We start from the raw sequence: 18,957 nt of genomic DNA, 5'->3' as shown, positions 1-18,957 counted from the left end.
AATGTTTGAACGATGACATTTTGGTTTGCCACTGATGCTACATGGAGATTGGCGTCAGCATCTACGAACTCAGATAAGTGTAAGTGCCGATGCTTTATACCAAGTGTTCAATAATGATTGGTTAGATCTGATCTAATGAATGACGTAACATTAGAGTCTTCCCAGCAGAACTTACACTAAAGCTTACATTTAGGGGCTGGTATGTAAGAGCCAATTTAACATGTCAATAATTTGTATATTATTATTGTTTGCTTAGAGTGTTGATTTGCAAGTAATAACTTTAAGTATCATTTTTGTAACTTTCTTTGAGATACAATTCTGATATTTCCTTTATATATTTCAGTATTATTTCCTATGTTTTCTGATGTATAATTTCTGTACTTTTTATGTAACGACCACGTCTACTTGTTATGCAAGATTGAAAAGGTTCAGGCAGGGAAATAAGGGAGAAACTGTTTTCTTACCGTTTTGCTGTCATTTATGGATACGAACTTGTTTTTAAACATTTAAGGAAAGACAAGATAAAGGTTTAACAAGTGTAATATAATTGGATACAAGAACCAACAGGATTTTTTGTATATTTTTGTGTTTTGATTAAACTCGTACTTGTTTACAATTTTTTTGGCTGACTTCTGTGAGGAGTTCAGTGAAGTTAATCTAGGACTTTGTATCTACAGCTAGGATATGTTGAATAATATTTATTTGTTTAATTGATTTCTTTCCCAAATTGCACTGACTGTTCCAAAATATGAGACACCAATGTTTCAGGAGTTTAGGACACAGAACAGGACATGTGTATTCAATAACAGATTTATTTCCTATTTGAGTTTATATATATGCTTTATTTTTTAAGATGAAATGTTTATCCAAGGCATTGTTAGATTCCAGTGTTTCTTGTCATAGCTATGCAAAGATTTGATTTCAAAAACAGTATCATAGATATTAAACAATTTCTTGTTATGATTTTAAATCTGTATTTAACCTCAGAACGATCTCCAAGTAAAAAGAGGTGATACAGTCTAATTTTGTGGTGGCTGTGCTTTAAAATTAAATTATTATAAGTGATGAAGGATTTTGAAAGTCTGACAGTAATCAGTGTTGAGTAATTAAAATGGTAATGATACTATTTTAAATAGGGTAACTTGTAATCTGTAACCTATTACATTTTCAAAGTAACCATCCCAACACTGTCTAAGTATTATGTTGAAGTGTGTTCTGGTTTGTTTATGTGTGGTTGTGGGAGTGTGTGCATGTGTAAGGGGCGTGTGTTTATGTAACAGGGGGCTGTGCTATATAAGAGTGCGTCGTGAGACTCCGCTCAGAATTCCCAGATTCCCACACACACTGAGCTCTGCAGTAGCCATGCCAACCACCGTGCTGGGATTGCTGGGAGTTTTGCTCTGTGCCCTTGCCGTTAGTTCTGGTGTCACGCCACAGCCCGACTTCAACATCAAGAGGGTAAGACTGCAAGATGCTGATCGAGAGGAGGAATATATATATATATATATATATATATATATATATATATATATATATATATATATATATATATATATATAATTTGTAATGATGCAGGGACATGAACTATATTTAGAGACCAGAATATCCTTTGGAAAATGTTGATGTGTGTGTCCTTCATATAGATGGCTGGGAAATGGTACCTGATTGGTATTGCCACCAGTGATGAGTGGTTTGTCACCTGTAAGGCAGACATGAAGATGGGAGTCGCCATGCTGACTCCGACTGATGAAGGAGATCTGGAGATGGCATATTCTAGTCTCAAGTAAGATAAACTGATTACTAAAAATAAGAAACTTGAATTAAACTTTTCCATGTTGGATAATGCAAAGATTTTACCCATTTGTCCTCTGTTTTTTCCAGTCCTGATGGCACATGCTGGAGGATGAACCAATTTGTTAATAAGCTGATTTTCCTGGAATATTCAGCCTCCACAGGAACGTAAGGAAGATATGATCACCTAGACATGAAATGCAGTTAGTGGCTTATAGAGGACTAAATAAAAATGTTTGTTCCACAGGCTGGGAGACTTACAACATAACTTTTGTTGATTGAAGTATGATGACTATGCTTTGATTCAACTGTCAAGACCAAGAACGGCTCCACTACAGTGCTCAGCAAACTTGCGGTAACAGCTCCAGCATCAACACACCTTAAATTAACTTGAATTTGAGCAGGCTGTAATTTAATGTTTGATGGGTTTGGTTCAGCTTTGTTTTGCATGACTTCTCACGCTGCACTTAACCCTGTGCTGGGTGGGGCATTTTTCAGATATAGTACATGTGTATTTGAAACACAAAATTATTTTGTATTTTAAATGTGCCTATCCTGTAATAAAACAATAAAACTCTCCAATCTCAAGTGAGGATCTGCGAGAAAGAGCTCAGGACAACACCTGGCTCGACCTCCTCTCTTCCCCCCCATGCTGAGTTCCTGACTCCTCACACCGCTCCTTCTCCTCAGGCCATGCTAACCTCACAAATCTACTATCTTAGTTGTTTTAAGTGACATCAATATAAATACCTCCGGTGCGACTGGTAAGGTGGTTTCACTCCCACATCAATAGAACAGACAAGAATAAAGAAAACAAAACTTGTTCTCCTGGTGTGGGAGATGCCCCAATAAAGAGCTTTATTAGCCATTTGTTTGTTCCCCAAAACCAGGCGTATGACCCTCTGGGGCACGAGAAAGGGTCCAACAGAAGTTGCATAAATATTTGGGTGCTAAATGTTTACTGTCCTTTTGTTAGGATTTGGGTATTTAAAGGGATTTGGCAAACCACTCAAGGAAGAATCTGTAGCCAGAGCTTCCCGCACAACTGCTGTGTGTATCTCTCTATTTGCCAGGTATGCTGACTCTTTGAAATTCTTTTTAATATCTTGTTTCGAATTGTATTTTGTATTTTATGCTGATCCGTTGTGTGATGTATTCTTTTAATTAATTTTATTGATGTTTTATCCTGCCTGGCAAATTAATAAATGTGAATCTTGATTTATCTTGGATTCCTCTAAAATCATTATGACTAGTAGATTATTAGAGTCCATATTTCCACAAATCTGCGTCAGGATAGATTGAGACTAAAAGCTCAATGAAAGGAGCATGTGGGCACATCATTTGTCTTTTTGATTTTTGTCTATCATCTGACTTTGCAAGTTGCAGTACCGTGACTAAGAAAACTGTGTTTTTGTATGAACAAGCATGTGGCGGTTCGACTCAAATGCATTAGTAAACTCTGCACCCTCTGACTAAGACCAGAACTGGCGAATTTGTGATCGTGAAAAGAACTAAACTGGCCGAAGTGACTTTTCTAAGCGATATGGGTCTGTAATGAACGGGTAATTGAAATTATGAGATCCAGATTAATCAAAGATCTAAATTAAAGCACAACTAACCTTATGATCAGCTGATACATCAGAGAATTGTGAAACTTAGAGTCATTAATAAATTGGAGTCAGATCAAATTAATCACGAAGTCAAACTGAATTAGAAATCAACGGTGTATTAAATTACGATGATTTTTACAGACGTGCCAGAGGACTTACACGCGAAATTCCTTCGACCAGACCACTAGGTACCGTCGTTGGGCTAGTGGGTGGAACTTTACAGAGCCATCGAACGTTTTTTTTACAAGATGTAATATAAGTCTAAGGTGTCCCCTGAATGTGCCTATTTTGAGGCATAATTAGAAATGTGCTGATTCATGCTGTGGCCCCTTTAAATCGCGCGCTCTCCACCCCCTCCCGAGCTCTCAACTCTATCACTGCATAAACAAAGTTCACACAGCTAATATAACCCACAAAAATGGATCTTTACAAAGAGTTCATCGTGCAGCATGTCTAATCGCGTAAGTATGGTATTTATTTGGATGTTTACATTTGATTCTGAATGAGTTTGATTGTGCTCCGTGGCTAAAGCTAACATTAAACACTGTTAGAGAGATTTATAAAGAATGAAGTTTTGTTTATGAATTATACAGACAGCAAGTGTTTAATAATGAAAATAGCGACGGCTCTTGTCTCCGTGAATACAGTAAGAAACAATGGTAACTTTAACCACATTTAACAGTACATTAGCAACATGCTAACGAAACATTTAGAAAAACAATTTACAAATGTCACTAAAAATATCAAGTAATCATGGATCACGTCAGTTATTATTGCTCCATCTGCCATTTTTCGCTATTGTTCTTGCTTGCTTACCTAGTCTGATGATTCAGCTGTGCACAGATCCAGACGTTAATATTGGCTGCCCTTGTGTAATGCCTTGAACATGAGCTGGCATATGCAAATATTGGGGGCGTACATATTAATGATCCCGACTGTTACATAACAGTCGGTGTTATGTTGAGATTCGCCTGTCTTTTAAACAAATGAGATTTATATAAGAAGGAGGAAACAATGGAGTTTGCCCAGAGGAAAATTTTACTGCTCAAAGTATGCTTTTCTATAGCTCAGGAGACAAATGTGAGATTCTCATCTAAGCCTTATTTTAATCTCTATTTTGTCTAAAATGTTTCTCATATATTTCTCCTAAAATTCACTAGGAGCAATAGGTGAGACAGAATAATCAGAGGGAGTCATACCTGAGACTAAAAGGAGATGCCTTGCTAATCTCAATTCTGTGTTTTTAATGACTCCTTTATTTCTCCTTTGAAAAAGAAAATGAGCAATACTGGAGCAATATCCGAGTCTCTCGCTCACTCTCCCTCTCATTCACACAAACACACACGCACGCACATGAATTACTAATTCAATCATATGACCTTTTCCTCCTACCAGACTAGATTCACCATTCTAAACAACACAGATCATCCACTTCAGAACACCTTGATGGACCAAAGAAACAACGGACGGGAATGCTACTCTCTCTTCACTGCAGGACAGACAGAAGATCTATCCACAACCATCAGGCTTTAAAAATCTATAGCAAATGGCAGATTAGCTGATGTAATAAAGAAATAAAGAAATCTGAATCTGAATCTTTATTTAAATCAAAATAACATTAACAAATTTAAAGACATTTTAAAGACAGCAAAAACTGTTTAAACATGGTCATTACAAAATATGAACTAAAGTGCTTTTTTTTTGTAAAATTAACAAATTTAAAGACATTTTAAAGACAGCAAAAACTGTTTAAACATGGTCATTACAAAATATGAACTAAAGTGCTTTTTTTTGTAAAATTCTGTTTTTAAAACAGTAACAATTTTAACAATGTTATGAGCAGTGGCAGGCCAGGTTTACAACAATTCACAACAATAAACTTGAGTCTCTGACGCCAACATACATAATTTGAAAACAAGGACTTTTTGTGAACATTGTCATTTCAACAAATGTCCCATATTTACAGTGTTGTGGCCCTGATGCGGCATTTGTTTATGAAGGCTTTTTTGACCTTACTTTTTTCAACCGGTGTCCAACCATCCAGTGTACTACAGCGCATGATGTAAGCTGCAAGCATAAAAGAAAAGAAAGCACAAATTACAGATTGCATTGAGTAACCGCAGTTACCACAACAGTATTGACAACTTTTTTCATCCTGATACGACAAAATTCGCATTGTAATATCTCTATGGATCACACATTAGGAAATGCAGCAAAACTGTGAGGACAGTGAAACAATCATAACACACAACGTAGCTATGTGATATATGGGTATCCAACACCTCTTATTGGGTTCCCACACATTTTTTACCTATGAATTTTCACAACTTTTTCCACAAATTGTTAACAACCACATGAGCAACAAACTTACTTATAATTGCATTGACTTTGAACTTATCCAGGACTCTCTTCCCATCTGGCACCTTTCCGTGTTTCCCAAATGCCACAGCATTCTGGCACTCCTCTGCAGTAAAGAATTCATCAAAAAGAAGATGGAACAAGCGAAGGCAGTCCTTCTTTGCGGATGCATGGATTGCAGCCAGGTGAGTCGAGGACAAGAAGAGGCCACTTCCTGGATATAGCTCCTGCTGCCGAGATCTGCCTTTTGGAGCCCAAACACCAGCCTGAGGTTGGATCTGTTCCACTTTGTCCAGAAAACTTCTGAATGCATCGAGGTGCTCACCACCTGTGACACAAAAGATGTATATTACCTTACAGGGACACAGCAGCATTCATTAAGTAAAAAAAACAAAACAAAAGACAAGTTTTTAAAAAGTCCAAAATATTTCATGATTGGATAAGAGTTTTACCAAATTGTTAAAAGCTTTTAAGATTTAGCTTAAGCATCAAATAACTCCCAATGTCCAAAGTAAGACAATGTAGTAGAACTTTAAACATATACCAATATAAAAACATAATTACAATTTTATGTTGCACAATTTAATACACTAGATTATTACCCACGTTTTTTTTTTTACACAACTCTTCTGAATAGATATTAGGTGTGTTAGAAAAACTTTGAGAGAAAAAAAGAAGTGTTAAAAGAACAAGTAATTGCAACAGAGAAACAGAACATACTTACTTATGCCACACAGCACATCATGCAGTTTGGCCTTTTCCTCCACTAATTTTTCCACCTCTGTCTTGCATGCTTCGCATGGCTTCCACGATCTGTCTTCTGCTGACTCAGGCGAAATGAAACATGGTTCTCTTTCTGGAATTGGATCATGTTCGATGATTAAAGCATCTGCAGATGAGCTTGAAGTCTCATGTTCAGAGGTGCTTGTCTGGCTCTGGTCCCCAAGAACAGCAGGTTTTTGATGTGTATTAGGACTGTGCAACATTTTGAGGAAGCTTTCTTTGGCTGTAGGAGCTGGTGGCTGTCTCCGCTGATCCAAATCTGCCAAAACAGGCTGCTGTTGTGTTTGGTCTGAAGGTGTGGGTAGTGCTGTGTGAGGCTGGTGATGCTTTGAATACTGCGAAAGCCTGGAATTGTGTGGAATTGGAGACAGAGTAGTTCGATACTGGTTGAGCGACTGGAATGGTGAATGCTGGTAATGTTGTGGCGTATTTGGTGATGACTGGGAAACTGGAAGTTGGTACTGTGGCCAGGCAGTTGCATGCTGGAGCTGTGGCTGGACAGGTAGAAATGACTCTGTGGGTGGAGGCTGGTACACTGGCCAGGTTGTTGGAGGCTGAATGACATTTTGGTCCAAAGTATTTAGGTGATCCTGTGCAGAGGTGGACTGGCCTGCTTGAGGTAGGAATGGAAGGTTGTAGAATCTTTGTGCAGCTGCATCTCTTTTTTTCATGTCCTTCTTAGTCGCCTTCTTGGTATCCACCGTTTTGTCAGCTGTTCCAGTGAAGTCTACTGTAGCTTTGTAGAACTTATTGTCAGACCATCTTGCAAGTACTTCTTCTCCTGGTGTCAGATCTCTAAAGCAAGCGATGGGTTTATCATCTTTGTTAAGTATATCACAGAGATTAAAAATCTTTGCTGTGTATCCATCTTCAAAGGTCAAAAATACAAAAAGTCCTGAAAATGAACACAAAGTAAACAAAAAGGAGATTGTGAGTAAATCAGTGCAGGCTAAAAATCAATCTTATTTAAACATGCTACTATATCTTTATTGTCTTATTTCTAACCCTCTTAGCAAAGCAACAAAATGACCTCTTCACTTTAGCCTTCGACTAGGATTAACTTTATTCTTTTAGCACTTTCAAATTTATTTGCTCCTGCAACTCTTTGATTTATGCACTCTCTATTCTATTTTTTCAATGTTTTTAATCCCTTTCATTATTTAATTATCACACATTTTATTTGTTTATTTATTTATTTATTTTACACATTGTCTATGAAGAGTATGGTGCAGGAATACTTTTTTGTAAAGAACTTTGAGCTGCAATTCCTATACAAATTATTTTATCCCTTAAATTTTGAGATGACTCGCAAAATTCAGTCACTAAAATGTACAAATAAGTTTCACTCCTTTTTCATGACATTCCTTTAAAAATTCCTGTAGGCTATAATCAATATGTGTGCCTCAAGCTACCAATATACAGTATTTATAAAAATTCCAGTAATAAGAGACCAAATACTGACGAATATTTTGGTTAGTAAAGTGTCCAAAGTACGTTAAAAATAACCACTTAAACCAGTTTTAATACTTAACAAAATTAGCTAAGCCGTAGTATAGTAAAATAACTAAATTACCATCTTGGTTATCTCTGGGGGAGCTGGGGTCTGGTTCATACAAACTCATCTTTTTCGGAGGGTTTCGCGCTCTTCTGGGCAGTTTTGTATTAGTTCCTTCTGCACTCATTCTGTAAAATAAACAAAAGTACAACACATTTAATTATTGGGGTCTCACTGCACGAGATCAAATTTTTCCAATCACACACAATTTATGTAACTTCAAGAATGTATAGCTACAAAATACGACCAGTTTTTTCAGAGAGTATCAGAACCCGCATACACTCGCCATTTAAAATGCCTAAATTATGTTTTAAAAAAACATGTTGCTCATGGGATGATATTAGACTCAAAAAGATTAATGAATGCACACACAATTATCCATGTACTAGATAAATGTTATGAATGTATCTTACTAGCCACAAACAAATGCCATTCGATTTGTAGGCAATACCAGCTCGGTAATTCAGCGACTGCCATCTAGTGGTAGCTGCCTGCCTTGCCTTTCAGTTGCGTGTGGATCATACAAGCTAAAAACTGCGGAAAGGAAGTCTCAAAATCCAAATGAACCGAACGCGATCCACTTGAACAACACGTCAATAAATGCATGCGTGTCACCTGATTCACAAATGCACAATTACTTATTGAATGAGCAATTTATGATTTATGAATGTAGAACAGAACAGTTTTATTCGCAAACATGTACAAATCGCTGCACAATCATTCAAACCCGAATTCCACAGATTCAAATTTGTTTGTGGCTAGTAGGATACATTCATAACATTTATCTAGTACATGGATAATTGTGTGTGCATTCATTAATCGTTTTGAGTCTAATATCATCCCATAGTTGCTTACCTTCTTTTGAGTCTTGCAACTGTTTTTTCCTCCATTCCGACTGCCCGCCGCAACTCCATACGTTAACTAACGCGCGCCTTAACCTCGTTGATTCAGCAGCGCCCCTCCACTGTGAATTAACCAATGAGGATGCAGCATTTGTGACTGATGGCGCTCTCTTCTAATGCTGACGTCGGGGCTGCATCATCTACAAGGTTCAAGGTTCACAGTGTTTTTGCGCCAACTGAAGCTAAAAAAAAAAAAAACAAAGGTGGCGGTTCAGCATCTATAAGCGGTGAGTGACTTTTTAATAATAGAATAAACTTACTTGTGTTTTCTTTGTAATTTAAGGTTTTTGTGAGCTTTGTAAATGTACAACACATTATCTTTTAGTACTTGATTTTTTGTTTTTACATAAAAAAAATCTAGTTTTATTTTTATTTCAGTTAACTGAAATAGTTCTTACACGCCCATTATTTCAGTGTCATATAATTTTGTTTTAATTTACTACAATAATGAAACCCTTATAATGAAATGGTTAGTAAAATAAGTGATTGTCACATGCCAAGAGTTTTCACTTGTGCATTCTGTACCAGCTAATGAATGTTACAACTGCGATCATTTTCATTATGATCATAATTTAGTCAACTTTATGTTAATCAATTTCTATTTAATAGGAAAGGTTGCACGTGTGTATAATTATTCATTTAATGTAACCCTTTTCAGTCTGAAAAAATTTAATATATTTTGTGCCCTTTTATGAACATTCTGTACCTTTTTTTTCTGTCAACCACAGGTTATTTTCCCTGCAGCCTCCGACTCCAGTCAATATTGCTCTTCCATAGAGGTTACTGATACATTTAATAGTAGGGGGGGTAAGTGTAACACTATTTAACACTGTGTATTAGACTGCACTGTCTATACCACCATCATCAAAGAAGAGCATCTTCTATATTTGTGTGTGTGTGTGTGTGTGTGTGTGTGTGTGCGTGTGTGTGTGTGTGTGTGTCTACAGTTGGAGCTACATATATTTTTAAAAAAATAGAATGGCGCAGAAGTACAACTCACGCTGGAGGAGAAAGGTGAAGAGCCAGCAAAATACTTGCAAAAGATACAGAAGAAAGGTTGGGAAATTTACATTTTATTGTTTTTATATTGTCATCTGCAGTGATTGATTATAAGCACATTCACCCAAGTTCTGTATTTACGTACCATTTGAGGTGTTGGTACTTAACTTGCCACTTGATATTTCCACTCCACTACATTTTAGGGAAAAATAATATGGTTGCACTTTATTTTACAGTACGTGTACTTACATGTACTTATAGTGTACTTACAGTGTATTTATCTAAGAAAGTTCTGGTAATACAAGGTAACTACATGGGGTAGGGTTAGGTTTATGGGTAGGTTCAGGGTTAGTACCTAATTATTACATAGTTATTGTAATTACTATAATAAGTACATAGTATGTACATGGAGAACAGGACTGTAAAATAAAGTGCTACCAATAATATTTTAATGTTTACTACACTACATTTATCTGATAACTACCGGTATAGTTTCCATTTGCTTTACAGATTACATTAAACTTCAGAGTCAAAACAGCACATTTTCCGATTAATTTACATGAATGACTTAACTGATTCAGGTCAATAACAAATCTGATAATTGGCCAGGACATAATCAACCAACGCATACATGTAAATATTATGTAATTTACTTACACTTTTGAAACTGAAGTACATTTACTGTGATATCATATACTTTCATCTTCTACTAAAGTCTTTTTCATGTGGGTAACTAGCTTTTACCAAAGTCATATTTTAACAACTTCCCTTTTACTGAAGTGTGTCTTTCAGGTAATTTATAAAAATAAAAAAATAAAAAATATATATATATATTTAGCTGCTATGTTCTTTACTCAGCTACATTTCATCAGCTCCATTGGTTCTGACAATGTTCCTCAATAATTTTATATAACAATAAAATATTTGTTTGAAATGACAAGTCTGTTAAGATCACCTTTATATGTGGAATTAGCAAAATATTAAGAACATGTCTGACCTATGTAGTAGTGTTCTACAGCACTACAAAGTACAGTTTAAAAAATGGCCATCCAAGTAAATAATCACCTCTTTTAAACAGTTCCAATAAAATGTTAATATTTTAATCCCCATGAGGGGAGAATTTATAGCAGGATTTCCTACAGTATATACTGCATTGTTGTAACCTAGGTATGTCTTATAAATTTGCATGTGAGTGTTAAATATGCTTAATGTATTATCATTCTCGGTTTTCTGCAGGACACACAAGGACAGGAAAATAGAGGTAAAACATGTGCAAAAATGTAAAACAACTAACTCCATTTCCTTCAGTCTCCAAGATGGCATGTAGTTTATTTATTCTGTGGAAATCGCATGTTGCAAAGCTTTAAATTTTGATCGACTGGAGCGTTAATTCAAATAAAAGTTAATGTGTCCAATAAAACACTGTTACTGAAGTGAGACCTTCAAACCTCACTTGGGTTGTCAAGGGTTTACTGACAGCTCAGGTGATTATTATAACACTTTAATAGTCTAGTAATTAGTAATGTGTTTAGCATAAGTATAATGAAAAATAAACATGTTGAGACTAGTAAGCCATAAATTCACCAATCAAGTAAAAGCAAATTAATCAATTGTTTTTTTTTTCTAGAAGCAACAAACTGGAGGTCAGATGATTGCAGCACCGAGCAAGTGACCAGATCTGCTAATTTGGAAGATTCTTCAAACACAAATGTGTGTAACATCCATTATGCCAACCATTCATCCCAATGCTATGGACACACAAGTGAGATGCATCACTCTGGTCTTAATGTTGAATCAGAGCCTGAACAGCCTATTTACATGCAAACATTTCCTGAGCACCTACCTGAATTTGTTGAAGAAGGGACTTTAGATGACAATGCGTTATTTGATGAAGACTTTTCAATTGATGATGACCTCTCATTTGAAGACAGTTTTGAGCTTAACCTAGAGGAGGGAACAGAACTCGAAAGCTCTACAAACACTGTAGATCATCCACTGTACAGAAATGCACCAATTTCTGTTGCAGAGAGTCTTCTCCTCATAATGACTTTTGCAAACAGACACAAAATAACAGGAAAAGCTCTCAGTGATTTGCTTACATTAATATCTCTGCACTGCCCCTCTGATACACAGACTGAGTGTCTTAAAAATTTACACAAATTTAAACAGTTATTTGATGATCCCTCCTCTCTGCTTTTGCACACATATTGTAGCTCATGCTTCATGATTGTTGAGAGTATAGACACCCAGTGTAAAACCTGTGAAGCCAATGTGTCGATGGAGGGGTCAACCTCCTATTTTATTGAGGTTCCCATTGAAGCACAACTGAAGAGATTGTTTGCTCAGGAAGGTTTTGAAGAAAAACTTAAGTTCAGGTTTAATAGACATAAAAAATGTCATGACAGTATTGAAGAAATATATGACGGAAAAACCTATCAGAAATTAACTACTTGCAATGGGCCTCTCAGTGATTCCAGAAACATTTCGTTAATGTGGAACACAGACGGTATACCTATTTTTAAGTCTTCAAAGTTTTCTGTTTGGCCTTTTTATTGTGTCATAAACGAGTTAAATTTTGTTGAACGCACGAAACGAGAAAACATGATATTTGCAGGTGTTTGGTTTGGGGATTCAAAGCCGTCAATGTTGACATTCCTTGAACCACTGTGTGGCACTCTGAACAAAATTGAAAGAGAAGGAATTTCTCTTCAGTTTGCAGGAGCTCAAGAACCTTTCATATGCAAAGCCTTTACAATTGCAGGAACCTGCGATTTGCCTGCAAAAGCTTTGGTACTTAATACTGTTCAATTCAATGGACATTTTGGGTGTCTAAAGTGTGAACAGCCAGGTCAAACAGTGAAGACTGGAGAGAGAGGTCATGTCCATGCCTTTCCTTTCCAGAAGACAGATCCAAAAGGCCCGCCTCGTACTCACAAGGGGTTTGTAGATTATGCTAAGATGGCCTATGATTCCAACAGCGTTGTTCGTGGGGTGAAGGGACCTACGTTTCTCAGCAGACTAACAAGCTATGATTTGGTCTTGGGCACAGGTATAGACTACATGCATTGTGTACTACTGGGAGTAATGCGTCTATTGATGTTTTTGTGGTTTTCCACAGAGTTCTCTCGATGTGCATTCAGTATGGTCAGATCAATCAAAGAAGTTGACAAACGTCTGGAAGAAATAAGGCCACCATTTATGATTCGATTCCCTCGTTCTGTGTCTTCTCACAGGATGTTCTTTAAAGCATCTGAGTATCGGTCCATTTTGCTGTTTTTCGGGCCAGTTGTATTCCGGGGCATTCTTGCAGGACTGTACTACAACCATTTCCTGCTCCTTAGTGAAGCAATCTTTATTCTTCTGATGGAGTCAATAACCCCTGCTCAAATAGATCATGCTGAGAAACTACTCTGGAATTTCTGTTCTCAAATGAGTGGACTCTATGGTGAGCGATACATGACAGCCAATTTGCACTTACTTGTCCATTTAGCTGATAGTGTAAGAGCTCTTGGACCTCTGTGGACACACTCTTGCTTTCACTTTGAAGACAAAAATGGGTACTTGCTCCGTCTTATACATGGAACCCAGAATATACCTGCCCAAATGGTAAATGCTGTAAAGACTATACAATATCTCCCTAGCATCACACAAAACATAAAGCTGAACATAGTAACTACTGAGTTTTTGGCCAGAATGACAAATAGCAATAGTTATCAACCAAGTAATGTTGTCAATATTGTGGCCATGTTAGGGGCATCATTCAATAGATGTCTTGAAACTGATGATATTTTTCTTCTGGAACAGTTTCTTGGTCAGGCTTTACATAGTAATGTGGTCAAGGCATATAACAGAGCTCAAATAGGGAAAATAATTTACACTTCCCAGCAGTATGTCAAAGCCAAAAGACGAAACAATTACACAGTGTTATTTTGTGATGGTGCGCAGATCAAATATGGACAGATTAAATTATTGTGTTCCTACAAAGAACCCAATGAAGGTCAGAATGAGATAAAACTTGCGTTTTTGAATGAATTTGCAGTTGCAAGCATAAATCTTCTACAAGATACTTTGACAGGTGGAACGTGTTTCCATATTGTTAGCCTCCTGGAAGTTCCTGTGAGAAAGACAGTGGTAGGACTTGAAAGTATTTTGGCAAAGTTGATGTTCATTGATTTGTCCTCGATGCCTGGTATTGTGTTTGCTGCACATTTCCCTAACAAACTTGAAAGGGACTAAAGATATTATAAAGTCAAAGATATGATCTTATTTTGAACAAAAGGGCCCATGATTTAACTAGTTGAAAATCCCTACTGAAAATGTAAAATATGTTGATGGACAACTGTGATGCCATCTCAACTGTTTTATATGGGCAAATCTATTGTCATACAAAAAGGTCACTTTGGGGCTAACATGAGAAGATGCATACATCTGAATATACAACATTAAAATTATTAATGATATGAGTTTTTGGCAGTTAAACTTTGATACATCTGAAATGTTGAAATTGTAATTTCTTTGCTCTCAAGTTACCAATAAATTACTGTTTTTAATTTTGCAATGTGTTTTGTGTGGTTAATAAAATTATTTTACTGAATTACATGCAGTGAAATATTTCAAATCATTTATAGAAAATAATATAAAAGAAGAGGGTCTTTGTAGCCTAAAATAAAAGATTTACAATTAATTTATTCATACAGGAATACATTATATTTAAAAAATCATGTGGATTAAGATATCATATGAAACATCCAAGACAGTGATCCAAGTCTTAGAATTCAATGAGCACTTGTGGAAATCTCTTCCTTTGCTCTATCTGAGTTAAGCATGAGATGCATGAATTGAAGCTGGGATAAGATTATATTGAGTTCATGGAGAGAACTCTGTCTGAGATCACAAAGAGACACAGAAGTTGAGAAACTCTGAGCATTATATTAGAGCTTGTTGAGATCTATTCTGAAACTTAAAAGGAGACTAAATTGAGATTTAGTGCATCTTATTGCTCCAGAGAAAAGCCTGAGACACAGGAGAAATAAACCTTTGTCTCAGTTTGGTGTCATATGGATCTCAAAGTTGTCTAGGAGAAATAAATGAAACATTTTGGAGATCTCTTTTCAGATTTTCTTTTCCTCTGGGTGAGACTCACTGTATGTCATTTCCATGTACTGAACTCCTTTAAAGCCTTTGAAAAAATGATTCAAATACATTTAAGTTTATTATTTTTTTAATATTCTGAATACTTTATGCCAGTCAGCCTTTATTAGGCTGCTTATTTCCTGTATCAACTAGTTCAGGTCACCCAACCTTAACTTTCATGCACATGAGCTGCAGCTGTATGATTACATCTAGTATTGATTGGGTGAGCAAATTATCTGTGTTAAAAAGGAATAGGACAAAGTTACGATGTTATTACATTTTGACCAAATTGATGAAAGACTTTCTTGTTATTCTTTCATCAATTTGGTCAAAATGTAATAACTTGTTCAACTGTAATAACTTTCTGGTAATACTTTAAAATAAGGTCCCATTAAGTTAACATTATTTAATGCATTAATAATGAGCAATACATTTGTTACAGGCCTATTTTTTATTTGTTAACATTAGTTAAACTGTTCTTTGTTTGTTCATTTAGCTCAAGTTAACAGGTATAACTTGATTTTAATAATGTAAACATTGAAATTAACATGAACTAAGATTAATAAATGCTTTAGAAGTATTTCTCATTGTTACACTCTAAAAAATGCTGGGTTAAAAACAACCCAAGTTGGGTTGAAAATGGACAAACCCAGCAATTGGGTTGTTTTAACCCAGCGGTAGGGTTAAATGTTTGCCCAACCTGCTGGGTAGTTTTATTTAACTCAACTATTGTTTAAAAATTACTGTATTGCTTAATTAAAATTAACCCAAGGTATGTTGGAAATGAACATTTATTAATGTTCAATGAATAATTATTAAACAATAAACATTTATTAAATTGCTTATTAATACATTTATATTAATAAACTATTAAATTTATATTAATAAAATATTAAAGCTTATTAATAAACATTCACCTTTTGTCTATTATTGTTGCCTCTAATTGCATCTGGTTTTTAATTTCCCAACTATTTTGGGTTCATTTTAAGCTAGCCATATAGCAATTTTTAAACAATAGTTGGTTTAAATAAAACTACCCAGCAGGTTGGGCAAACATTTAACCCAACCGCTGGGTTAAAACAACCCAATCGCTGGGTTTGTCCATTTTCAACCCAACTTGGGTTGTTTTTAACCCAGGATTTTTTAGAGTGTAGTTCATGTTAACTAATGTTAACCAATATAACCTTAATGTAAAATGTTTCTTGTTGAACATCTTATTCCTCTCTGAAACATCATGTTACGGAAGTAAATGGAATATGAATGCTGTTTCTAATCTTACTTATATTTCAGCCTGTAATGTGTACTGTAAAAAACATTAGCTCAATTAATTAAATTATGTAATGCAGTTTGCACTGATTTGAATTACCCTTTTTTTCTTCTTCTTCTTTTTTTTTTTTTTTTTTTGTAGGCCGAACACCCGACCTGAGCCAAGTTGTCTTGGACAAGTTCACTGAATTTTCTCTGAATCAAAGCATTCTGCCGGAGAACATCACCATCCTGCCTAAAAATGGTAAAATGGCCAACACAGTCTCACTGGAAAAACATACCTGTGGCAACATTTTTGTACCAATATGTACACTGCAGTTTCCAACAGAAATGAACACTAGAGGCAGTAAAACAGTTTAATCGTTTTCACACACAATTATGATTACAGGGGCAGATTGTGGATCAATAAAGACTTGTTTTCACACAGTTCCTTGCACAATTATGTTATGACCACAAAACACTATCATAGTGCATGGTAAACAAACATATTTTGGAGTTTGCATCATTAACCAGAGTTTTACTTGCATATTAAGCTTGCTTAGCTCAGCTGGTTATTTAAACCAAAAATGACATTTCTGTCATTAATTACTCACCCTCATTCCACACCGGTTAGACCTTCATTCATCTTCGGAACAGAAAATAAGATATTTTTATGAAATCCAAAAGATTTTTTTTATCCTCCATTGAAAGCAACGTAATTACCAAGATCCAGAAAAGTAGTAAAACATCGTTAAAATAGTCAACGTGACTACAGTGGTTCAACCTTAATATTATAAAGCGACGAAAATACTTTTTGTGCACAAAAACAAAACAAAAATAATGACTTTATTCAACAAATTCATCTCTCCCCTGTCATTCTGCTAAGCTATTTACATTGCCGAAATTCCGTGTTTATGTCCAAATGCAGGCACAGTATTGGCCAGCTCTGGTCACATGAGCAGCATGATGCATGCATTTGATGCTGACACAGGAGCCAGCTAATACTGAGCCAGCGTTCTGACGTAGAACCTGGAAGCATTGCAATGCTCTAACTTCATAGTTTTGCAACAGATAACGCAACCTGCATGGTAACCCACAAACCAATTCATGTTCTACACTTCCCCACCTCAGTCTGCAGAAAGACTGCATTTCTTGTTTGCACTGTGCACGACAAGACTCTTAAACACGGTGTAGTTGAATGAGTATGAGTCACAAAAACAGAATTGATAATGTGTGAATATATAACAGTGCCACTTTTACAGTGTTCAAAGCATGGGCACAACATAATGCCACACTTAGTGCTTTCAAAAACAAGTATAAAATTACCTTTTGATGAATTCTCTCATCTGCGCAGAAAAACACTCAAATGTGGCTGCTTCAGACCTCCTCATCAGCCTCAGTGTCAGACTCGTAAAACCAGGCCACGGCGTGACTGGAGGCGGAAATGCCAAAATGAAAGATGCTAAAACTATATGTAACAAACTGTAAGGACATTCCAACAAATTTATTTTACATGTAAAATCACCTTCATCCAGGAAATCAAAACGGCATGAGATGTTTTACATTATTCTGTACATCTCTGCATCTCATGAACTTTTCTTTAACGAGCATCCTTAACCCTGACAAAAAACACGTTTAGTGTTAGTAATTTCTAAAATGTGTTCACCACCACTTATTTTGACTAAAAATATTTAAAGGAATGTATTTCCTATCTAATTGTAGGAAGAGAAAGCCAATCAAACTTACCATCTTGGTCGCATGAAGATAAAATGGCGACAACAGCATTTTGCGAGGCAGCAGTCATCGAAGGGTGGAGTAAAAACATTTCGGCATTTTTTTTAATTTTTTTTTTTTGCACTTTGTGTAAAAATGAAATTACACCATGTAGCACCCTGTAACACTTAAAAGGAGTACTTCAACACTGTAGATTGTTAATTCAACTCTTTGGGTATTAATAACTTTTAACACTGCAATTTTTACACTACTGATTTTACTGTGCCTAACATTGAAAATGTGATCTGTTGCAGTTAGTGCTTAACATCAAAACTGAATTATCTTTTGGAAATAATCCATCAATCAAGTTGTAATTCTCAAGGACACGCCCACAATAGGGGAAATATCATGAATATTCATGTATACCCACTGCCATTGGAAGAGTTTTTCACAGGAGCTTGAATATTACAGAACAGCCCCAAAGTGAAACTACGCCTATTCATTCAGCCCCTTTCCATGCGATCACATCAATTACAATGACGACTCATGTCATGTGATTTTGGCAGCATAAATAGTGGAACAGAATCAATATGCGCGTCAGACTGCCTGATAATACAGTTTATTTCATCCAGGCTTTGAATCACCAGCACACTGCAGCAACGTCAATACCTGGTGGCTTTACCCCAGAGAAGGTTGTCACTCCAGAAGTGGAGAAGATCTGCCTTGAGGTAGGAGACAGAAAATCATGTAGTATTTTTTTTTTTTTTTTTTTTCTATTTTGGTGCTGTGAAATGTGTTGAAGACTAAAATATTATTATTTATTATTATTGTTCCCTTTCAGTCGGTCACGTTCGACGTACGTCAGTAG

At 35.9% G+C, this 18,957-nt stretch overlaps 2 protein-coding genes and 2 pseudogenes across 2 annotated transcripts; 3 read left to right on the top strand and 1 right to left on the bottom strand.

Moving 5' to 3' along the window:
• The first annotated feature begins 1,326 nt into the window (after window positions 1-1,326).
• On the top strand, window positions 1,327-18,207 carry LOC125246191 (annotated as a pseudogene).
• On the bottom strand, window positions 5,135-9,056 carry LOC125245078. Its single transcript, XM_048155523.1, has 5 exons — window positions 8,953-9,056; window positions 8,116-8,225; window positions 6,484-7,437; window positions 5,773-6,087; window positions 5,135-5,468 (listed from the first exon to the last, which is right to left on the bottom strand). The coding sequence occupies exons 1-5, from the start codon at window positions 9,009-9,011 to the stop codon at window positions 5,362-5,364; spliced, it is 1,545 nt and encodes a 514-aa protein (XP_048011480.1). The 5' UTR covers window positions 9,012-9,056; the 3' UTR covers window positions 5,135-5,361.
• On the top strand, window positions 9,191-14,636 carry LOC125245061. The gene is made up of 5 exons (XM_048155505.1): window positions 9,191-9,226; window positions 9,728-9,806; window positions 9,947-10,055; window positions 11,235-11,259; window positions 11,626-14,636. Exons 3-5 carry the CDS (start codon window positions 9,978-9,980, stop codon window positions 14,232-14,234), a joined length of 2,712 nt encoding a protein of 903 aa, XP_048011462.1. The 5' UTR covers window positions 9,191-9,226; window positions 9,728-9,806; window positions 9,947-9,977; the 3' UTR covers window positions 14,235-14,636.
• A 526-nt stretch (window positions 18,208-18,733) lies between the features above and the next one.
• The window catches only part of LOC125244428, a 79,730-nt pseudogene continuing 79,506 nt past the window's right edge, over window positions 18,734-18,957 (top strand).

This window comes from Megalobrama amblycephala, linkage group LG14 (genome assembly GCF_018812025.1).
Source record: "Megalobrama amblycephala isolate DHTTF-2021 linkage group LG14, ASM1881202v1, whole genome shotgun sequence".
In the NCBI taxonomy this organism is placed as follows: domain Eukaryota; kingdom Metazoa; phylum Chordata; class Actinopteri; order Cypriniformes; family Xenocyprididae; genus Megalobrama; species Megalobrama amblycephala.
Note: the sequence above shows the minus strand (reverse complement) of the source record. Positions and strands in the feature narration are given on the sequence as shown.